The 21,110-nt window shown below is 52.8% G+C and overlaps 10 protein-coding genes across 10 annotated transcripts; 6 read left to right on the forward strand and 4 right to left on the reverse strand.

Moving 5' to 3' along the window:
• Positions 1-3: 3 nt before the first annotated feature.
• PHACADRAFT_116285 (uncharacterized protein) lies at positions 4-4,171 on the reverse strand. Its single transcript, XM_007393147.1, has 6 exons — positions 3,705-4,171; positions 3,216-3,648; positions 862-3,164; positions 508-808; positions 276-455; positions 4-222 (listed from the first exon to the last, which is right to left on the reverse strand). The coding sequence occupies exons 1-6, from the start codon at positions 3,950-3,952 to the stop codon at positions 133-135; spliced, it is 3,555 nt and encodes a 1,184-aa protein (XP_007393209.1). The 5' UTR covers positions 3,953-4,171; the 3' UTR covers positions 4-132.
• An 80-nt stretch (positions 4,172-4,251) lies between these two features.
• PHACADRAFT_89946 (uncharacterized protein) lies at positions 4,252-4,590 on the forward strand (the record flags this gene model as incomplete). The annotated part of the gene is made up of 2 exons (XM_007393148.1): positions 4,252-4,443; positions 4,495-4,590. 2 exons carry the CDS (start codon positions 4,252-4,254, stop codon positions 4,588-4,590), a joined length of 288 nt encoding a protein of 95 aa, XP_007393210.1.
• Positions 4,591-5,228: 638 nt separating this feature from the next.
• PHACADRAFT_251763 (uncharacterized protein) lies at positions 5,229-6,592 on the forward strand. Its single transcript, XM_007393149.1, has one exon. The coding sequence runs from the start codon at positions 5,925-5,927 to the stop codon at positions 6,405-6,407; it is 483 nt and encodes a 160-aa protein (XP_007393211.1). The 5' UTR covers positions 5,229-5,924; the 3' UTR covers positions 6,408-6,592.
• A 163-nt stretch (positions 6,593-6,755) lies between these two features.
• Positions 6,756-7,244, forward strand: PHACADRAFT_116291 (uncharacterized protein; the record flags this gene model as incomplete). The annotated part of the gene is made up of 3 exons (XM_007393150.1): positions 6,756-6,793; positions 6,856-7,033; positions 7,095-7,244. Coding segments are annotated over exons 1-3 (342 nt in total), but the record flags the coding sequence as incomplete, so codon positions are not given.
• A 173-nt stretch (positions 7,245-7,417) lies between these two features.
• PHACADRAFT_139272 (uncharacterized protein) lies at positions 7,418-8,955 on the reverse strand (the record flags this gene model as incomplete). The annotated part of the gene is given in 3 exon segments (XM_007393151.1): positions 7,418-7,948; positions 8,000-8,159; positions 8,177-8,955. 3 exon segments carry the CDS (start codon positions 8,953-8,955, stop codon positions 7,553-7,555), a joined length of 1,335 nt encoding a protein of 444 aa, XP_007393213.1. The 3' UTR covers positions 7,418-7,552.
• Positions 8,956-9,664: 709 nt separating this feature from the next.
• On the reverse strand, positions 9,665-12,006 carry PHACADRAFT_206742 (uncharacterized protein). The gene is made up of 6 exons (XM_007393152.1): positions 11,246-12,006; positions 11,037-11,192; positions 10,869-10,988; positions 10,679-10,823; positions 10,389-10,624; positions 9,665-10,335 (listed from the first exon to the last, which is right to left on the reverse strand). The coding sequence occupies exons 1-6, from the start codon at positions 11,916-11,918 to the stop codon at positions 10,106-10,108; spliced, it is 1,560 nt and encodes a 519-aa protein (XP_007393214.1). The 5' UTR covers positions 11,919-12,006; the 3' UTR covers positions 9,665-10,105.
• A 139-nt stretch (positions 12,007-12,145) lies between these two features.
• On the forward strand, positions 12,146-13,903 carry PHACADRAFT_116301 (uncharacterized protein). Its single transcript, XM_007393153.1, has 6 exons — positions 12,146-12,318; positions 12,382-12,404; positions 12,457-12,615; positions 12,665-12,982; positions 13,034-13,409; positions 13,474-13,903. Exons 1-6 carry the CDS (start codon positions 12,179-12,181, stop codon positions 13,655-13,657), a joined length of 1,200 nt encoding a protein of 399 aa, XP_007393215.1. The 5' UTR covers positions 12,146-12,178; the 3' UTR covers positions 13,658-13,903.
• Positions 13,904-13,921: 18 nt separating this feature from the next.
• On the forward strand, positions 13,922-16,170 carry PHACADRAFT_206744 (uncharacterized protein). Its single transcript, XM_007393154.1, has 10 exons — positions 13,922-14,131; positions 14,187-14,241; positions 14,303-14,388; positions 14,444-14,567; positions 14,636-14,721; positions 14,773-15,005; positions 15,057-15,120; positions 15,170-15,223; positions 15,281-15,408; positions 15,453-16,170. Exons 1-10 carry the CDS (start codon positions 13,952-13,954, stop codon positions 16,021-16,023), a joined length of 1,581 nt encoding a protein of 526 aa, XP_007393216.1. The 5' UTR covers positions 13,922-13,951; the 3' UTR covers positions 16,024-16,170.
• Positions 16,171-16,556: 386 nt separating this feature from the next.
• PHACADRAFT_251770 (uncharacterized protein) lies at positions 16,557-17,439 on the reverse strand. The gene is made up of 5 exons (XM_007393155.1): positions 17,358-17,439; positions 17,269-17,305; positions 17,045-17,205; positions 16,803-16,985; positions 16,557-16,748 (listed from the first exon to the last, which is right to left on the reverse strand). Exons 1-5 carry the CDS (start codon positions 17,422-17,424, stop codon positions 16,663-16,665), a joined length of 534 nt encoding a protein of 177 aa, XP_007393217.1. The 5' UTR covers positions 17,425-17,439; the 3' UTR covers positions 16,557-16,662.
• A 266-nt stretch (positions 17,440-17,705) lies between these two features.
• Positions 17,706-19,642, forward strand: PHACADRAFT_158921 (uncharacterized protein; the record flags this gene model as incomplete). The annotated part of the gene is made up of 4 exons (XM_007393156.1): positions 17,706-18,594; positions 18,648-18,820; positions 18,892-19,019; positions 19,072-19,642. The coding sequence occupies 4 exons, from the start codon at positions 17,706-17,708 to the stop codon at positions 19,640-19,642; spliced, it is 1,761 nt and encodes a 586-aa protein (XP_007393218.1).
• Between the last annotated feature and the right edge of the window lie 1,468 nt (positions 19,643-21,110).

The raw sequence follows: 21,110 nt of genomic DNA on the forward strand, positions 1-21,110 counted from the left end.
GATCAGCTCATGATATCGAATAGTTGCGTGTGTGCAATGTAAGTAATGACATGAGTGGATATGAGACAGCTCTAGATGCGATGCTCGAACACGCGACACATTAAGAGAGGCAGCATATGCTAGAGGGACGGTTCACAGACATTTCTTCAGAATAGCGATGTGGGCCGCACGACGTTTGACAATATCTGTATGAACCAGGGTGTGACGTAGCTCTACTTCGGTCTGTACAAATGCTAAATCAGCCGTCGTCAGAAACGTGACAGGGCAAGACGCACCTTCATCAACTTGTCGGGCCGCCACATGCGGTTAGGCAAGCTCTCTAACGCGACGTAGACGGCAGGGATTGATTCACATCGGAGTAGCTCTTGCTCGTTTCTGCGCAGCACTGCGAGCGCCACACGGAAGAGAACGTCTAATCCGTCAACCATGAAGGCGTCCCATACTCGAAACAGTGTCTACGGCCATGAGCGTGAGTCATATGGTTGGCCTGGTGGCGGCGGAACTTACCTCGATGGGTAGACAATCCGTAAAAAGGGAAAGGAACCAGGAGAAACACACTGCGCCGATGTCAACACCAAGCTTGTTGAGATGGTTGTGAAACTTTGGAAGCTGCTCTTTGACATATTCAAGCAGGACCAGGGGACACGCGCGTGAGCTTAGCAACGAGTGGGAGAAGAAGTCTTCCGGCAGCAGTTTCTCGATAATGGCGCACAGCACCCAGAACGCCTCTTCCTCGTCTGCATACACTAGCAGAAGTGTCGACGTGACAAGGTTCATTCCCTGACAGTAACCAATATCGGGGTTGCGCCTGGACAAACCGGTTAGCTCGTGAGGAGAAGTCGCAGGTGGGAATAGACCTACTGGCTGTATGCTCTCAGCACTCTGCGCAGCTTGTCGACCCCTGCGCCTGTGCGGCCAAAAAAGACATTCAAGGGCATCGTCCGTCCTACGTCCTTCTCGATCTCCTTGACCACACTGCTTGTTTCATCCACGTTCGCAAGGAGATCGTGAAACAGCCCGGGCTCCCTCATGTCAAGGGCTCCACTACTCTCAAACCAGACTTTTGACCGATACGCCAGCGGGATCCCAGCTCGGACAAGCCTATCGAATTCTTTCCGCTCGTTGCTGTTCGCAGAGAAACCCAGCTGTGCAAAGCCGATCAGCCCATCAGTATGCATCAGCTCCTCTTCGTCGAGAGAGGCCCTGAGACCAAGGATAGAAGCAGCGTTTGCCGCATTCCCTGACGGCCTGTGCGCGGCCCCAGAGACAGATTTTGAAGACTTCGAGCGCTGGTTGACAAACGTGTCCCACTCCTTGCGTAGGGACACTTGCCGACAATTATGGATCACCTCAAGGTCAGACAAGAGCCGCTTGACGGTCGTAGGACAAACGTGTCGCGGCGTGTCGGAGGTGATAGTGAGGATCGAGACACTGGACTTTGATTGCAACTTGGGTGCGCTCGGGCGAAGTGTGGTCGAACGCGGTCGCCCACGGCCTGATGATGGTGAGGTATCTCGAGAGCGAAGCGAGGTAGTGTCGGACGAGGGTATATCGCGAAACGACAGCCTTGTCCCGGTCGAGTGAACACTGATACCATCGACTGAGTCGATGCTCTCGCACTCGCAATAGCTTGTGATGATCTCTATCGCGTTTCGTGAAGAATCTTCCTCTTCGTCTTCTTCGGGCCATACATTATCTTCGCGACGGTCTGCTATCTTGATGCCCGTGAGACATGCTGGTGCAACGTTCTCAACAGCTTTGGCGCGCAGGAGGAGAAGGAAGTCGTAGAGAGACACGTCGTAGATGAAGCCGAAACGGTCCGTGAATGCCTCTTTGGGTTCATCGCCAAGCGAAGAAATCGACGGTACATCAGACATCGGCAGGGTGAAACGGAAGTCCTTAGCAGTAAGAGGCGTGTAAGTGCGGGCAAAATGATGTGTAGGAGGTTGTGCGTTGGCAGGGATGATGGACTCAAGAGCGACCGAACCTGGCTTTGGTTTTGCCGCAGTCTGTGCAGGTATAGGAGTATCGCTATCAGTGGCTTTCCGAGTCTCATTAGCAGCCGTAGTATGTCTGCGCTGGTCAGAGAGGAATGAACCGAAGACCGGCGAGGCCAGAGCAGAGAAGTCGACGGAGCCCAGAAATGATCGAGTGTCCAAATCTCTAGCTTTGACAGTCGCAGGAGAACGCTGGTCGGTCAACAGAAGATCGGGAACGTCCTCTGACTCTGGTTTCAACAGGGACAAGGTAGTATTTCTGCGGCTCGTCGTGCGCTGGTTCTTAGGCTTAGCGGGTTCACAGATGTCCAGTCGCTGGTCACGGGCATTGCGAACTAACTCGAGAGCGAGCTTTCCAACCAGAAGGCCAGTATCTCTTCCTTGGTCTGCGAGAATACTTGCAGGGTCGCTTGTCATGACACGAGTAGCATTGACGATCGCTCGAATCGCCGAGCCTTGTTTCGGGGTCCATTCCGGTTCTGCAGGCGACTCCGCAGAAGTAGACCGTGCATTACCAGCGACGACGGGAGACTCGGAGGATACTGGTTCCGCCGCCAAGTGACCTTCGGAGGGCAGTTCGCCGCTGGCAATAACAACACGGACCGCTTCTTGAGAGACTGCTCGAGAATCAGTGCGCCGTTTCCGGGTAGAAGAGGGTATGGTCGGATTGAGCATCGAGAGCCCCAATGTAGCAAAGACACTCTTGGTCGTACCACGGACTCGTCGCTTTCTCTCCGGATTGGTCGAAGCCGAAGCAATCGACTCGGAATCAGATGAGCGTACCGACTCATAGTCGGTAGCAGTCTTGGAAGCGTCTAGGATGCTCTCGACGGAAGGCAAAGACGAAGTGGAGGCCGTGGAGTGACCCTTAGCCCTCTTGCCCCACAGTGTTCCCATCCATTCGCCGACGCTCGCACGGCCCGAGTTAGGAGAGACCGGTGGGACCTCTTCTTTGGCCTCGGGCGAATCAACGGGCGAGGTGGACTCAGAAGTGATGACCCTTGAAGTTGACTCCTCGCGACCTGCTCCGTGAGAGACGGGGGTAGAACTTCGGCTTCTCTCGTCGAGGACTGGTGTTTCTTCAGCTGACATCAACGGTCCTTCGGATGCACTTCTTGAGACAGGCAATATATCCTCGAGTGCGTCCGATAAAGATTCGGTGAGAGACTGCAGCATCATGTGAGAAACAATATAGCTATAACCGTGATAGAATCTCACTCTGTTGCTTGACTTTCGACGTACGGCATGACTGTCTTCGTCATCGTCTGGAAAGAGAGATTGGATGACTCGTCGCGCTAAGACACGATCTGAAGGCTGGAGCTCTCTCATGAGCTCGTCCGCTCGTGCTCGTCGGTCTGCTTCTTTCTGGAGCAAGGCTTTCCGACTTTCTTCTAACTCGGCTCGCACTGAAGATAGTTTATGCACAGCAGCGGATAACGCCCGGATAGCATCGTGTAACGGATGGTCGGAGAAACTAGCGTCCAATGTATTGAGCGCAGACAGCGCAGAGTCAATGGCCTCATTGGGATAGTCATGCCATCTTGTACTCAATAGTTTGTTCGTGGCATTTGAAGGCAAAGACGAGACGTTATTTACGATCGAGTCGTCTGTTGCGGATTCGACTAGTATGACTGGCGTATCCGCGTCAAACCTAGCAGGGAGACGAGTTGAGTATTGCAAGGGGCATGAACGGCATTGTTCACGCACATGGACTTCCTCCGGTTCTTGTCGCCATAACCCCGAACGCTACCGTCCCAGTTTGCATGTGTACCTCTTACCGACTCTTCAGCAGACTTGTCTAGTTGTGCCTTAAGCGTGAAGTAGTTGCTCGAAGATCGTGTGTGAGTTTCGGGAGTACTAGCAGACTGTCTTGAGCGTCTTGTCGAGCCATGGTCGGTAAGGAGAGGATGCGAGTGTGTAGATGGGGATGTCAGAGGACCAGACATTGATGCCATGCATGCAGCGACGCTTGTGACCTGGAGGAGTGGTCCTGGGACGATCTAAGGTTCCAGCAGATATTCAAGAATAACATCCGTTGTCGGACTGTACCATTTACCGGTCTAGATGTTCGTCGGGGACAACCTTCAGGTCTCGTTGAATTGCACGCGGTAACTGGCTGCAACGAGAACGCAGGACTCGGTTTCCAGTGGTACAGCGTTTGTGTGGCCTTGTTTGCCCGCCGTGCCGAAATGACGCCGAACTCCGGACTCCATCTTGCATTCGAACAGCACTTTGCGCGAGTCCTCCAAACGATATGGGCTGGTTCGGGAGCTCAGAAAAATCGGCGCCGGATGCTGCATCGCGTCAAGACAGGCAACGTTGCTGGGACAGTAGAGACGTTTACTTTACCTGTCTAGACGCTGCAAATGTGATCAAACCTGGAGACGAAGGGAAAGCTTGCGATACATCCAAAGCAGAATATGAAAGAGACTGTGCCAGAAGCTGGGTGCGTCTCTTTCTCAGCGGTTGTCATCATATTGTCTGACTGTTGTTGCAGATTGAATACTTTAACAAGCGTCGAGTACTTGCAGAGCAACAGCAGGGGGTCTTAACACAAGCAAAGAACCAAATCAACGCCGCGAAGAATTCATGAGTATAGCCGCGGTCAAATATGCTTACCTTGTGCGAAAGTAGGCACCGCATAGATGACGTATTTTGCATGTAGCCTCGCTCTTATCATTCTTGTTCAGCATATGCCTGCTCCCTTCCAATGTTGGCGCGCTTGAGGTACGTTTATATCATTTGAGGAAGAAGATTATGACCTCGTAATCCGTGCTCCCTCCCTAGCTGCTGAAGCTATATCAACGCTGCAGGCGACTTCCGTCATACTTCCAGTGCTCGACCTCCTACATGGCAGTGGTACGACCGAGAAGGAATAAATGACGCCTACGCCGCAGTGTATCCGAATTGCTCAATATTATTCTATAGGATAACTCCATCTGGTGATAGGGGGTATCCGACTCGAATGAAGAAGATCTGGGGAGGAGAAACTGCATAGCAAAGCGCTGTGCCTATTTCCGCCGTAGGCGGGGCATTGAGGCGATCACTATACTTTGCCTGCTCTTCGAAAGCAACCTGTAGGACCTTCGTCTCCGAATTCCGGCTGCAGAGTGCGCGCATGTTCGTCGATGGCGATCACTAAGGGTAGGCATGCTGTAAGACGAAAGAACGCTGAGAATAACAGCCTGGAAAAGGTTTGTTGAAATTTTGCAACGCTACGAAGCTGCGAGACGCTGAGGCAATGCATTCAATCTCACCCCACGATTGTTCCGGCTGGTTACTTTCACGCAGAGCTATCGAGATTTTTCTTGCCGTATTCTCCAGGCACCCAGTGCGCAAGTTTCACTACTTCCGCGCCGAGATACCCCGACCAACCTCGGCATCTTTCCCGGTAACCAGGACACAGCGCGCTCTGTTTCGAAATGCCAAGCTCCCATGCGTCTCGCCTTTGCTACGCGCCGAATCTACTCACCCTGATCCCATCCATCTGGCACATCAGCCCTCTGACGCAGCGCTTCCCCGTCCGCGAGTACATCAAGGGGCTTTATAAGTATGCCTCCGCTCTTGTGCCTGCCCATCTCTTCTCGATGGACTATTCAAGCTTCATGTCCTCGGGCCTACTAGCTATTGCGCCCCGCCATACCGTCCATCGACGCTCCCATTCAGCTTCCACTATGCTTGTCCGTCCGTTACCACCTATCCCAGCCACAGCCCCAGGGCGGCGCGGGCACACACGAGCTACGTCACTTAACTACAAACGCGCCGACCCGCAACAAAGACCATCAGGTCCCCGAAGGGCGTCACAACACGCTTTAGATGAGGGAGCCATTGAAGGGAGGAGGCCAATGTCGGCGGGAACTTCTAAGCACGGAGGGTCGAGACATCAGAGTGCCAGTGCCAACGCCTCCTCCTCGTATCTGTCATTAGATGAGTGAGTATCTGCACTGCCCTTCCTGGACGCTCCAAATTCACGAAGTCAGCAGTGACTCAGACTCGGACGAGCTCCCGGACGAGCTCGAGGACGACATTCACGCGACCTTCATCGACTTGAATGACTCGCACAGCTCGTTGCTGCTCCCCCAGCTCGTGTTGCCGGATTCGCCGCACGACGGCCCGGGGATGACCAAAGCTACGCGGAGCGCACCGCCACTGGGATCTTTCCTGTCTTTCACCCCGGCGGCATCGCCGATCGATAGTCCCATCCTCGCATTGCCGTCGCAGCACTTTCTCCGATCAGCCCATGACGCAGAGCCATTTATCATGGAGGACACATCGCCGCCTCTCGATAGCAAGGTGAATCAGGTTGAGAGGGAGCCGAAGTCTGTCGGGGAGGGTTCAGACTCACCGGGTGACTGGCGGGATGCTGTGGACACTTTTATTGGCGAGGAAGATGCTGCCACAGACACATAGCTTTCCTCTCCTTCCACAAAGCATGGAATTGTACTCTTGCATGTAATTGTATCGTGCAATCTCCACTGGACTCGCTGATGCTGCGGCCTGTCTGTTACACTCTGCGAAGCGCCTATGCCTTCGTGGCGTTTATTTATGACTCCCGTAGACCGGAGAACCCTAGAATTCTTGATCAAAGGCCTCTCCATCATCGCTCGACACGTCTGAGTTGAATGTTTGATTCACCTTTTCAGGGTGCGTGCAGCGGAAACAGATGACATTGGCATCGTCGGAAGCGCCTGGGCGGGCTTTGTGGCGCTGCTCACTTGCCGGCTTCCTCATTACCACCATCTCTCAGTACCCTCAGTCGCGCGTTTGGCAAGGCTTGGTGAATGGTACGCTTCAAAGTAAGTTTATAACATACTCTACCACTACCTTGGTCCCAAATCTCAGCACTGCTTATTTTCAGAACAGGTGGCTTCTCGTGGAATTCATCCCGTGCCATTCAGCGGCCACGAGCGCCTTGGCGGCCTCCTCGCCAGAAGAAAATGATATCAGCAGCAAGCTGATATGGTCTGCTCTCAAGCAGAGTGTGATCAATAATTTTGGCGACACGGGCTGGGGCGCAGTCTCTTCTTCTCTCACAAGCAAGTCGTACCCCTCGTCCAGGCCTATCGTGCCGTTCTCTGACATGCTTTCGCCCTATAGTCAAGTATTATTCTCCAACGACGAGTGTATGCATCATTCGCGTTGCCCGAGATCACCACAAAACTGCTTGGGCCGGCGTGACCATGCTCACGAATATCGAAGGCCGCAAATACATCCCCCATGTGGTTCACGTATCTGGTACGTCTTTGGATTACTTCGTCAATTGTTCTCGGGCCTCACCATTCCCGAAGGCACCATCAAGCAGGCACAGCTAGCAGCTATTACACATAACCGAGAAGTCATCGCTCGATATCGAGCGAACCGCTTCACGGCGGGTCAGTGTGCTTTACTTCCACTCCAAACACACAGAAAAGCTCATTCTGCACCGTGACGAACAGCGGCGTATCAAGACTCGTTCGAAGAGTTTCTACAAAAGAGTACGCAAGAGTTGGAAGCACTCCAGGACTAAGTATAGACTATCACGGGAGATATTCCCGGAGGGATTGCCTGGTCCTGTGTCATAGCTTCGACTGTAGCCCAAGCGAGCCACCTCCTTTAACTTGGCTCGCGATCATTTCACTTCTTGCCCATTCTGTCATCCCTCGTGCCAGCGCGTCGATCTCTTCGTCGCTGTTGCCCGAATGCAAGCAGACTCGAACGCGATCCAAGCCTTTGGGTACCGTTGGCCATGTGATTGGCCGAGCGTTCATGCTTTTCAAGCGCAGGTACGTAGAAAGAGGCCGAGGTTGTGATGTAAAGACCGGAACAATGGGAGTTGCTCGGCTCCTTCCCAAGGAGATGGCAGTCAGGTGGGGAGGGAGAGATAGCAGGGAAGGCGGTATGCCATTTCGCTCAATAAGATTTTGAAGCGTATCGATGAAACGTATGCTTAAATCGAGCAATCTAGTCGCCAACTGGAGGAGCTTCGTCAACCGTAGCACAATACGGATGCATGCGGCGCGTACCTTCTCTGCGATCCCGTTTTCGAGGAAATCGAAAGAACAACCTACAGCAACAATATTCGCATGACTGAGCGATGTTGTATATATGAGTGATCGGGCATAATTAAGCAGGTAGTCGCGAATGGGCTCGTCTGTGAGGATGACAGCTGTGGTGGGAGGAAAGCTCAGTCGTTTGGCAACCCAATAAATCTCGCTGGCGTACCCCCAGATGCTGCAAGAGCCTTGCCAAATGTGTGAAGCCTTGCCAACACCCTCCGCTCTAGTCCAAGCGTCGCGACCATCCCCCTGCCCTGCGGACCATACACGCCTGTTGCATGAGCTTCATCCACGACCAGATGACAATTCCCTCGCGAGAACAGCGACTCGGTGAGCTCGACGATCTCTGCCAGGGGAGCGATCGTGCCGTCCATCGAGTAAAGGCTCTCAACGGCGACAAACACGCTGTTTTCACCCGTCCGCAGGCTTGGCCGCTCATTGAGCAGATGGAGGAGGAGCTCGCCCAGCGCAGATACGGAATTGTGCTCGAAGGAGAATTGGGCCTCCCTCGCGCGTGATGCACGTACGCCATCGTGCACGGAGGCGTGAATGTACTCATCGAAAACGACGACATCGCCTGGCTGAGGAATGCAAGAGAAGAAGCCCACGTTCGCATCCAGGCCGGAGTTGAAGAGCAGAGCAGCGGGCGAGTCAAAGAACTTCGCGAGGCGCGTCTCAAGCGCGGTGTGCCCGTGTCCGTTTACGAGCAACCTACTGCCTCCCGAGCCCAAAACCTCCGGAGCGGTCTGCAGTTTTTGGAGGAAAAGGTGGCGCAGTTGCTCAGAGTGTGAGAGGGAGAGGTAGTCGTTTGTGTGGAAGTCAACAAGCCCTGAGTCCGCGTCAGGGTCCGAAAGACGTCGTCTGATGAGTCGATTTTCACGCGACTTGAGCGCAGCTGCGATTTTCGAGTGTAGGGACGTCATGTCTGCTGCTGGAAGAAACCTCCAGACGTGTCGTGGAGACAGCGGGTTTGAGGGGTGACAATGGAAGAAGCGACCCAGCCAGAGAAGTACTGAGACCTTGGGGCAAAGTCAAGGTCCCTATGGGGGCATCGCGCATGAAGTCAATTTGCCCCGCGCGGATGTGAAGCAGCAGTATGCAAAGCCCTAGCTCGGGCATAGAACGGACTTGAGTAGAGAGTATCGCATGCCATGCTACGATGCGATCGTGCCATCTGCTATATGCGACACTCGCAGGTCAAAGTTCGAGGAAAGGATGCCTGTTGTCCAATGTCCACTCTCCCTCCGGTGTTATGCAGACGTCGGTCGCCATCAGGCGCACCCCGGACACCGCTCCGAGTAGCCCGCGATCGCAGGCAGCCTGCCCGATTGGTCTGCAACCACAATGTCGTCCACCACTGCTATGTCTACCAACGTCAAGTCTGAGAAGGCTGAGCGTCGCTCAACATCTCAGCGTCATCCCGAGCCCACCAGCGACGTCGCGGAGCTCCATCGCCGCCTTTCGCAGGACCCACGCTTCAACCCGCCAGCACCCTCGCCTTGGAAACGCGCCGCTTTGATCTTGCTCGTAGTGTTCCTCTTCTGGCTCGGCGTTACAATGCGCAAGCAGATGCGGAAGCAGCCAGAAGTCATATATGCTACCAGGTCTGTTTTCCTAGCCCAGCTTTGTTTGAGTAGACTCACAGGTATAGCCCTATCATGTAGGTATTCGAAGGAGCACAAGTTTAGACCGGCCGCAAGCCCCATCATTACTGAACGCTTGCAGGATGGCAGAACGAGAGTGCGGGGTGCCCGACCTACCTTCCACTGAGGTACGTTCAGCTCAACGCCCATCCACAACGTCCAGTTGGTCACACAAGGACTGAAGGACCTTCCACATTCGTTGACCCCTCCACGTTCGTTAACTTTTCCGTTCGTTTAATATTCTCAGATAACATCTGTTTCGACTGCTCAGTTGTTATGCGGACTACGCTTTTAATTGGATACAATTATCGAAGGGTGCAACTGGAAGCGTATGGTCCAGTCAAACTAGGGTACCATGACCAAATACGATAGGGGAGCGAAATAATAGCTTAGCCGGAACCAAATCAACCATGCAAGCCACACAGCGGTCTCAGTCCAGACCTATGAGTTCTCGTGCATACAGGTCGGCCCGTCGATTCTCCAGGAGTTCCCCTAATTGGTTTGCGAGGAACGCTTTGGACCCTTTCGTGGGTATATCCGGGTTGACAGCAGCGTGGGCAGCCAGGTTACGAGAGAGCGCAGTAGGGGTTAAATTCTGAGCGGCTTTGGGGTCCGTGATGAGTGGTGGTCCGGGATGAGAAATGTACTTGAGGTGAAGTTCTGTGACGTATAAGTCCGGACAGCGGTCAATCTGACCAAGAGAGCTGACGCACGCCGTAGGTAGTCTTCACAAGATGCAGGGACTTCGAGAGCCATAGCATATCCGCGTCGCCTGAGATATGTGGTCAAACGACGCACGCCGGCGATGGTGATACTTGTGCCCAGTAACTTAAGGTACGAGAGCCTGGAAAGCATGTCGAAGGCGACAATGACATCATCATTGATATCCGGATTATATGCAATGTCCAATTCTTGAAGGCAGCGCTTCAAGGGTAGTAGTAGAAAGACTCTGGATAAACTAAACGTTACCAGAGCAAATAAGTGGAATGCAAATACCACACACGCTTGATTCGTTACTCCGGTATCTTGTAGCCAGAGTCGGGCCAAACGAGGAAGGTGGTGTAAGCATGCAATGTCCGAGTCACGGAGCGTTGTTCCACTAAGGTTGATTTCATGCACAAAGAGGAAGCTATTAGGCTTAGCCAAGACTAGATCTAATCAGTACAACCTTTATCTCAGTAGCGACCACTTACCTTTCAAGATATCTCGAGCGTCCATGTTCAGCCCATCTTCCTCTGCCAGAGAGGTAGTTAAATCGAGAAACTCAACCTCGGATGTACGGAAGGCATCAAGGACACGGGTATTAACAAAGCCTTGAGCTCTATTAGCGACATTTCATGAGTTTCCGACTAGCGACTGACCGTTCGAGCAGAGAATATCTATTATGTCTTGATGGCTCACCACCTTAGAGAGCTTGGTTGTGAGACGAACGCCAGGGAGTAGTTTGTCCAAGCGCGATATCAAGTTCCTCATCCCGCGAGGTGTCTCTGTCCCAACGGCGGCACCGTACAACTCGTCTGTTCTCGATATTTAGAAGAATAACATTTCCGGAGTATAACCGGAGACACACCTAGCATACATGCGGTGTTAACACTATGAAATGCGCCGTCGAGACACACTGCACCTCCAAGCCTCGATAATTTCTCCTGTAGTTCGTGAGCCCTGGCTCTCCAGCCATTTTCGGGCTCAGGCGCAACCAGAAAGCATCGCCTATGTACGTTGTATGGCGAGCTGCTCCGCGCAAAATAGACGATCGGATCCGCTTTTCCACTGATCTCGAATGATCCTTCGTTGCCTGATGGTAGAGACATTTCACGTTTGGCAGGGCCTCGGAGATCGCTGAACGAAATCGAGCTTTCCTCTTCCTTGATGAGGCAGTCGCATGCATAAACTTGGGGAGAGACAGGAACAGTCAAGCCACGAGATGTCACGCCTTGCAGAACGCTGCTCAAATTTGTATCGCCAGAGTTGTCGCCGTTGCCCAGAAGAGTCTCAGAGTGGCCGGGGTTATACAGAAGTTCAAGCAGGTCGTCGTCAGTAACCGATTTGTCGAGTAGCCGAGTAAAAGAAGACAATGAGTGACGATTTTCATGATCTGGAGAAAATTCTGGAGTGCTTTCCCTGCTAATGCCGCCTTTGTCGTGTATCTTCCGCCGAATAGACTCCAGAAATACCACTGCAGGTACGGAGGGGCAGTACAGAGGATTGTTCCTGTCGACCTTCGGAATATCGTAGTCTTTCATTGCATTTGTCAAAGAGAGAATTTATGGGCCAGACCGAACGAGATCGAGTGAGCCGCTGCTTGAAGCTTGAGATCGTATGGAGAATCGGCCGAAGAGTGAGAGTAAAGCGCAAAACGACGTCGACGCGTGTCGTCATTCCCGTAATTGTGGATCAGGTGACGCGTATAAGCATGGAAGCTTACCACTTCACTTACTTCGCTTACTTCCGCTTATCATTGCGACACGGGGTAGGCGGGGCGCCATGTTACCCCGCAACCACCATGTCCGAGCACACTAACTCCGAGACAAACGGGACCCAGCAGTCCATTGAGGAGGTCTGGTACCTCAAAGAGATACACTTCAAGCCTGACCCCGACGCGCCCCCAAGAAGATTCAAGATAGTTACACAGAACTTCAACGGGTGAGGAACAGCTATTCCCTCGGCTGAGAACGGTGGTTAAATCGGTTCTGTCATGGCTTACAGGCCTTGTTCCTTTATTGCAATATGTAAGAGCTCCGTCCTGCGACAGAATTGCTTCTGACATCTGTAATACTACAGGTAATATTCTAATACTACGCGGCTGCATTACCATCCTGCCCTCAGACCGGGCAAGCGTGTCCTACGAGCAACTCGCACAACTGGTCGGTGAATACCTATTGACATCTTGTCCTGACGTCGACATCTCGGCAGCACTGTCGGTCATGCCTGTGACCCGTAGTAAGTCTCAACTCGCTTTGCATGAGCTTAGATTAAGTGTCTCGTTCAGAGGGCATGGACCTGAACCCATTGTTCACCGAGGTCTCCGCTTTTCGTCCTGCAGGATCCGGTGGAGAGCTGAAGCTTTTTGAGTACGCTGGCATTGAGCTGGTCCATGGGTGGCTTGCGGACCCTAGTACGCCGGAGCACCACGTTCTTGAGCAACTACAAGACTACGACACCTGTGTGAACCTGATAGCGGAAGCCGATCATATCTCTCGTGGACAGTTTCTGCAAAATGGTCAAGAACCGTTGACGTCGGGCGCAATACCTAGTCACCAACGGAATTCGTCCCTATCTCCCGACGAACAGCAGAAGCTGGAAGAGGGTAAGAAAGATTGAATCCAATTGCACCTGGTGGCTAACCCCGAGCCTGCAGCACTAATTGTCCGCTCCTTCCTCGAGAATACGTCGTCACAGCTGACCTACCACGGTCTATTCGCCCTTGCAGCCAAGATGCGGCCCGGATCCTTGGTGGCCCTCTTTCGGAACTCTCACCTCTCTGTGCTATACAAGTCTCCGAATCCCGACGACAGTGCTTTATATACCCTCGCTACCGATCAAGTCTTCCTTCAAGAACCATCTGTGGTCTGGGAGAGGCTGGAGGATGTCGATGGCGGCTGGTCATCCTTTGTCGACTCCGATTTTGTCCATTCTACACCGGCTGGTGGTGATTATGCTGGCCACACGGGAGAGAGTGCGCTGGCCGCCCTGGAGGGTGATCTGGGGGCCATGACACTGGAAGAGCGGGCGGAGTGAGTGTTGCATCGTCCGGCACCGGATGATGTCTGATCACTGATGGGATTTCATCGATGCTAGCCACGAGTTAGCTCGACAGCTACAGAGGCAGGAAGACGAGGAGGCGCATCAGATGGAGACTCAGAGGCAGCGGCAGCTCGCTGGACGCGAGCAACAGGATCGGCTTGAGACCATGAAGCGAGAAGCACAGGAGGCTCTGAAGAAGCAGCGCAAATCGAAGAAAGGAGACTGTATCTTGATGTGATCTTGATGTGCCCGTCTATGCCTTTGATTGACTTGCTGTTCCCGCTGTTCAGGCCTTCAGGTGGAGACTGGTCGCGGGAATATCGCGGCGCGGCGGGCGCATCACTGATCACAGACTTCGCTTGGACGAGTGCGCATCAGGCGAAATGCGATGGTTGTTCGACTGTAGATGGTTGCCGCAGCGTTTTGCCATGTGCTCTGGTTTACTCCTCAGAACACGTAATTTTGGATCTGAGTGGACATGAGCCCGTCTGGATTCGGGCGAGAGAGATGATCTTGCGAAGTTGCAAACACGATGCTACCAACCATCGGGCGCGTAGGCGCGCGCGAGATATTGCGGGTATCTGATTTAACGTTCAACAGCCCTCCAGTGTACCTCCCCTGGCGTGCGAGGCTGCTCCTGATACCCTCAACCACGCCCCGCCCCAGCCTCTTGATCTCCTCTCAATCACTAGTCACGTCTATTCCAAGCGAGGTGAGCAACTCTCCTACCCTTCTTCTCATTCCTGCCCCTAATACCTCTTCCCGAGTCGAGCACTATGAAGAGAACCACTTTTCCGATCAACTTCACTATTGTCGGTGGCGGTAAGATACTTCCGTTTGGCAGTGTCCGCGTTCGTAGTGTTAAGCGTGTGTAACTCGATAGGACTCTCCGGTCTCGCGTGTGCTATAGCTCTCAGACGCACTGGGTACGAGGTCATCGTTTTAGAGCGAGACAAGCGGATCCCTCTGGTGCGGCGAATCTTCATCCTTGATCAACCTATATAACTGGCCATTGCATGTTCAGGGTGGTCCTTATGGTGGCTGCAGACTCACGCCCAATACAACGAAGGTCCTTCAACAGTGGGGACTCTTGGACGAGATATACAAGCGGAGCAGCCCTATTCTGAACACTGTCAAATTTTACAAGTGTGCGTCTCCCTCGTGGTCCTAGTACTCACGCTTCTCTGTGTGCTGACGGCGAACATCGACATCCTAGGTGGCGATAACGAGTTCCTGGGACAGCATGTGTATACCGACGAGATGCTGAAGGAATGTGGTGGCGGTTTCTGGACCTTCCTCAGCGTGTGTCACGTCCCATGCCTCGTATCTTTCCTTCGCTGAAGCCAACGATAGCACACGGACCTTCGTGGTATCCTCTACAATGCCGCCGTGGAGGCTGGTGCTGAAGTTCGCACTGGCTGCCTCGTCTCCTCCGTAGACCCCGCTTCACAAAAAATCACCCTTGCCAGTGGAGAGACGCTGACGGGGGGCGTGATAGTAGGAGCGGATGGTTCTACTGGTATTGTGCGAAAGGCGATTGCAGGTCGCGAACTGAAGCGCTCTCCGGATGGTTATACACTCTTCCAGTGAGCCCCATCCAAGCAATATCGTTACGGCCCCACTCATTTATTCTTCAGCACAACCCTGAAGGCGGAACACATACCGGAAGTGCCCGAAATTATGGGAGGAAACGCCGATGACGTGCGTCATTCAGTTCTTGCGCTCATCTCATTCTTGACACAGCCTTCAGAACGCTGTCTTCGTCAGATATGCGGACGGCTTTTGTGTGTACTCATACCCGGTTGTATGTATCTTATACTGCCACGATTCCTGGAAATATTAATCCCGAGCTCGCTCTCAGAACCCCGTAGGCGATCTCGCGATTCACATATATGCGCCCGACGATGGCGAGGATGGCGACTGGAACGAGCAGCCCACCATTGATGTTTCCGGCCTAATTAGCGAACAAGTACCATGGCGAGTTCAAATGTTCGTATTAGTCTTGCATGTTGCCTGATCATGCCACGTCTCAGGCTGGCTAAGCTCGCATCGTTAGTTCCACCAGCGATCCGCGTTCGCAACTTCGCCCACGAAGATATGGACGATTGGGTGCATGGAGCCAGCGGACGTGTCGTCGTCGTTGGTGACGCGGCTCACCCCTTCCCGGAGGGTGGTCTGCAGACGATTGGCATGCTCATGGAGGATGCGGCTGTTTTGGGCAAGATCTTCTCGTACCTCAAGGAAGAGAATCAAATCGCCAACACTCTGTGGGGCTTCCAGGATATCCGCCAAACGCACTGCCGCGCAGTGCGGGAGCGCGAAGCCCGCCGGGCACGGTTCTTCACGCTTAAGAGTGGCCCTGAGCAGGAGGCTCGTGATGCTGCTTTGCGCGACATGAAGGCGGGGCAGTGGTACGGCGCGGACCTGGTCTTGTACTCCCTTGAAGAACCCCGCGTGCTCTTCGCGTACGACGCGGACGAAGCCGGTGCAGAGTGGTGGCAGACGTGGGGTGTCCTGAACGAGCGTGCGCGCCATGTGAAATCCGACATGGACAAACCAGTGAAAGTTGGTGTCGAGGTCGAGGTCGAGGCGGCCATCAGTTGAAGCGGCCGATGACTAGGACGATGAAGAGTGTGGATTTAGGGATATATACGTTCTTAAACACGTTGGCTAACTTGTCACAGATATATCTGCATCACATCTCGTCGCTATGCGAGAAATATACCAGAACATTACATATACTGTTATAAGACGTGCAAGTTCGTGTATCGAGACTCCAGCCCTCCAACAATGATGGGGAACGACGAGGTGTACTCGGGACATTCCTCTCACATATCTTGTAAGTTGCCGAGTTTAAGGTCCGGACAAAGCCCTGAGCATTAGCTATTTACCTGCAGCCGTGAAGCCGCTGCTAGGGTCCACCGTCTGACCGCTGTAGATTAGGCTTACACTTGGAATCACCGCCACGAGAAGTCAGTATCGCGATGCGGCTCAATCAATATAATGCACTGGGACCACGAGCAAATTTAGTGGCAAACAGTTCTCGCCTTGCCATGCCGTTGAATGCATGGTAGCCCAGTCAGGCTGCAGGCTCCTGCGGCCCTAATTGTCGAAAAAAAAACAAGTCATAAACATAATTTCCTTCGGAAGGACGTTTCATTAATCTCGCCAGAGGCCACGCACATACTCTGGTACGCGCTCCCTTTCGTTGATAGCTCGGTCGCTTTTGACATTGTCCGGAATTTACATGAGCACGAGCGCAACCGTACTGACAGCGGTGGCGGCGAGGACAGCATATCCAGACTGATACGCACCCTTGAGGGTGATGACTGTGCGGTGATCAGGGATACACATGCGTATAGCGAAACGCACGAAAGACTCACACTTGGTCATATCCCAGCCCAAATGCCGGATGCCGTTCCAGGAGTGGAATGCGAAGGGTGCAGCCAAGATTGTCTTGCCAGCAATCTTGACAGCTTCAGGCATACTCGCCGCGAGCTCAATCACGTTTGCGGAAGCAAAGGTCTCGGGGGCGACGAGGTAGCCGATGCAGTACCCATACATCACTTCGCATTGTCGGAATTAGTAAGGGCACTTATCGTCGGACAGCACTCGGTAAACTCACAGACACTGAGGCCCGCGCCGGTGACACGGTTTGCGATGGAACCAAGCCATGTGAGCTGGGGCTGGTAGATGGTAAAGTGCGGGCTGCTGGGACGCTTCAGGCGCTGTTCATTGAGAATCTTCTCGGCGGCGGATGGGGGAAGAGACTGGGTTTGAACACCACTACGCAACGGTAAGGAGAAGGTGAGCCAGCTGTGTTCGTACAAAGGAGTCGGTGTGCTTCACCGTTTCGCGACTGCTGTGCGGAGGATAAGGCTATGAGCTACCGGAAAGATTAGGACAAAGTTATCTCCGGCCGGAGTGAAAAGACATACAAGATTTATGAGCTACCACTGCCTGCCTGAAAGTAGGAGTCAAACCAAGGGCGCGAGAGGAAATCATGGTGGTCGTGCTTGTGGAAGATACCGGCGGGTTGAGCAGGATGCGGAAAGACGTCACGAGTTATTTATTTGTATTACTTATTTTCTTTACTGCTAACGTACATATTCGCGCGCTCCGTCCGCTCTCCTCCGCGCCTTGAATGATACCAGGTTCACAGCACACTGCTCTTTGTCGGCAGCGGCCGCATATGCAAACGCTTGCTTGTAATTGAGCGTTGACCCTTACCAGTGTCCTCACGCTGTCTCGTACACCTCCATCTCCCTGGTTCTTTCGCCCTCACCATGCCACCCAAGTATTCGCATGTAAAGAAGCGTCCCACCACATCGCCGCGTAAACCAGCGAACGGTACCCATGTCATTTCGAAAGACAGCACACTTCCCGACGTGTATGCGGGTCGTCAGATATCCAAGCCAGCGACCCCACTCGCCGAGCTCGAACGAACAATAGCCCAAATTCTCCTCCTGCGCTTTGAACAAGACATTGCCCGCCTTTTCTCGACACATCTCTACAGCGTTGCCCTGCTTCATCTGCCTACCTTTGTAATGCGCTGCATAAATATTGGCGGTCCGGGCTGGGTTGCCTTCAATGCCGGCAGCGACGAAGTCAAAGACTTCCTTCGTGCTGTCATTGCTATGGACCTGCGACAAGCGGGCGAGCGAGTCGCTACGAAGAGCGTGCTTTGGTCTTATACTGCATTACGCCATTTCGCTACCTCTAACGATGTGCCCATCTGCCGGAAACGTGGATTGCATTCTGCCCGCCTCTTGCCACATCATCCCGCCATGAAATCCCACCTCGAAACACTTCAAACGATGCCACCGCCTACCTTTTCTAAGCCGCCTCATCTTGGACCGCTCGCGGAGGGTTACCGCGCGCTTGAAGAGGCCTGCGCGGCGAAATATAAGAATGTTCCCGCCGGTAGCAGCGAGGCGGACTCCGAATGGCTGACCAAAGTACGCGCCGGATACGAGGGTATCTCAAATACTCTCTGGCAAGTTGCGAACGAGTTCGACGTTCGTGGCTATGGAGGCGCGCTTCGTGATAAGCTGACGTCGAAGTGGTGCGACTGTGGCTGCTCAACGGAACACCTCAGTGAGGTTTGCGAAAAGACGATGAAGGAGAAGGAGAACAGCGTACGGTCAGGGAAGGAACGTGAATGGGATGGTCGGGGTGAGTTCGGCGTTGGCTTGGATCTATTAAAAGAACGCTGAAAGTCTCTTTAGGTAGCGGAGTCTTCGGTTGGGAAACCAAGGAGGAAGAGGACGCCTGGGAGGTTGCCTTGGACCAGATTTGTCTCGAGGCGGAAGAATACGCAGAACACTCTCTAGATCCCGATATGACTATTGGGGAGCTCATGGAATGGCGATATCTGAGAGCTGAGCTCGAAAAGCAGCAGGTTATTGTATCTGCTTGTAGCATGGACCGTATGACGCTAATATGCGCACGAATCGCTTTGCACATGTCTAGGGCAATGCTGCCTTCAAACAAGGAAAGTATCTCAAGGCTATTGAGCGATACCAACTTGCGCATCAAATTGAGCCTGAAATGCCACATTATCAGCTGAACTTGGCTGCAGCATACTTGAAGATTGATGAGTATGTCGATCTCCCTTCGCGCCACAAGTCATCGCTCTAAGCTCTTTCTCAGATGGGAAAAGGCGGAACAAGCTTGTGACATTGCTTTGGCGAAACACGGGAGTGTTAAAGGCTACTGGCGGAGATCCCAGGCTCGCAAAGGCCAGGGGCGAATAGATGACGCCGTTCAAGGTACGAGAGGCCTCTGCAACGTTGTACTGACTATGGCTGAAAGAGCTGTAGATCTCCGAGCTGTATTACGCCTACAACCTTCTAATGCAGAAGCAGTCGCCGAATTGGCCACTTTAGCTCCGCCCAAGCAGAAGCAACGAATCAGTCACAAACCCTCATCGTCTTCCGCGGCAGGATCTTCCCCCAGGCGGTCTAAACAAAGCAGGTCACCGCCTCCTCAGACTAGCCTTGAAGAAGCTCTACCTTTCACTCGAACTTATCGAGATGATTTCACATTCAAGATATCAATGCTGCCATTAGCGATTGACGTCCCCGTCGAGCTGCCTCCTCCTTTCATTGGCTCAAAGGAGAAGGTTAAACGTCGAGCACCTCCTTCGGCGTCGGTCCCAACACGGTTGGAGACCTTTTCATACCCGAGCTGGGATCGTTACGTTGTCCAAAAGATGACATAGACCTTCGTCAGCTTTGTAACGCACTTTTTCGGTGTACACTATGCTTGCGGTGTCTTTATGCCTTCATTTATAGCGTCTCGACTTCACACCGCTTCATGATTGTGGGCCGCACGTGGCGGCTATTGATTGAGCTCTGGCACAGCTGTTATATGGGCCGTCAAATTTTCAAAGGCGGAAGCTTGAAAGCGCGCTCCCGCTGCGCACGGTCATTAGCCCAATTATGGGCGCTAAGCGGGACATGCTCGATGTATGACCTCTCTTAATTTCAGGAATTCCCTGCTCAAGGTTCTCGATACCGTACAGAATACAGTCAGGAGCGGTATGAATGTCTGATGATTAGGTTGTATTCATCGTGGAAACATCTACATACTCGGCGACCTTAGACGCGCGCCTAATAAACCCTAACCTAGTGTGGGAAGCGCGAATTTCGTGGGACCGCGCAGAGGACCTCTCTTAGAAAGGTGAACTACCTTCCGAACTTATACTTGTCCAATTTGGCGTAAAGCGCTAGTATAAGCGTTATCACGTGACTTTCCGGACCGCGGGGTCCAAAGGCAAAAATGAACAGAAAGGCCAAAAACATCATTTGAGAGGTAGAGGAAAAATAGTCAGTGTCTTGGATACTGCACCTGCTAGAGTCGCTTTTTTAACAAAATAACTTGAATATTCTCTCTCTTATATCTGTACAAACAAAACGTTCAAGCTAAAAGTTCATTTTCTGTTTGTGCGTAGTGCAGTTCCGACGGCGAGGGTTAGCCAAGCGCGCGCTAGAGGTCGCCGAGTTGACGTGAATTCTATCTTAGCCTACTCACGGAAAAAATTGTCTGAATATTAATGCGACCGAAACAATCGATTATTTAGCGCGCATGCATATGAGGTGCAGTAACCCTACTCGCAAACACAGCTAGTGCATTGAGATACGATTTTTAATGCTCTATACGATACATTGGGATTTTCTTTGGCTTAGCAATGTCAGTGCCATTCCCATCAATGTCAGAGCCATTGTCGAAAGAGTGCCATCACACCCGAGTAGCCTCTGTAGAAGCGCCAAGTCGCTGCAGTCCCGACACCACATGCTTTTGGCCGAGCAGCCATGTTTGCTTCCCCATCTCATCTGTTCTGCCAAGTTTGAGCGGCTCTACATGCTTTGCTCCTTGTTCTTTACATTGTCTTAAGATAATCCCGTTGACATTGCTGCCAGTACACCACGACCGGAATTTGATGCAAAGCTGCCTTCCCACTGATAGACTGCCCTGCCCAAGCCTATAGTGACACCGGGCCCAACATGGCGTCCTCAGCATCCAAACCCGAGCCTATGAATGCCACGACCCACCATTCAAAGGTGCGGACCACGCTCAAATTCGCAGACCCGCTCTTCGTGGCGGGAGGAGCCGTCTCTGGCAAGATGGAAATGGAATGCAAGACCGACAAAGGTCTCGGTATTGGTGTTATCATGATTGAACTCTTT

This window comes from Phanerochaete carnosa, assembly GCF_000300595.1.
Source record: "Phanerochaete carnosa HHB-10118-sp unplaced genomic scaffold PHACAscaffold_3, whole genome shotgun sequence".
Classification (NCBI taxonomy): domain Eukaryota; kingdom Fungi; phylum Basidiomycota; class Agaricomycetes; order Polyporales; family Phanerochaetaceae; genus Phanerochaete; species Phanerochaete carnosa.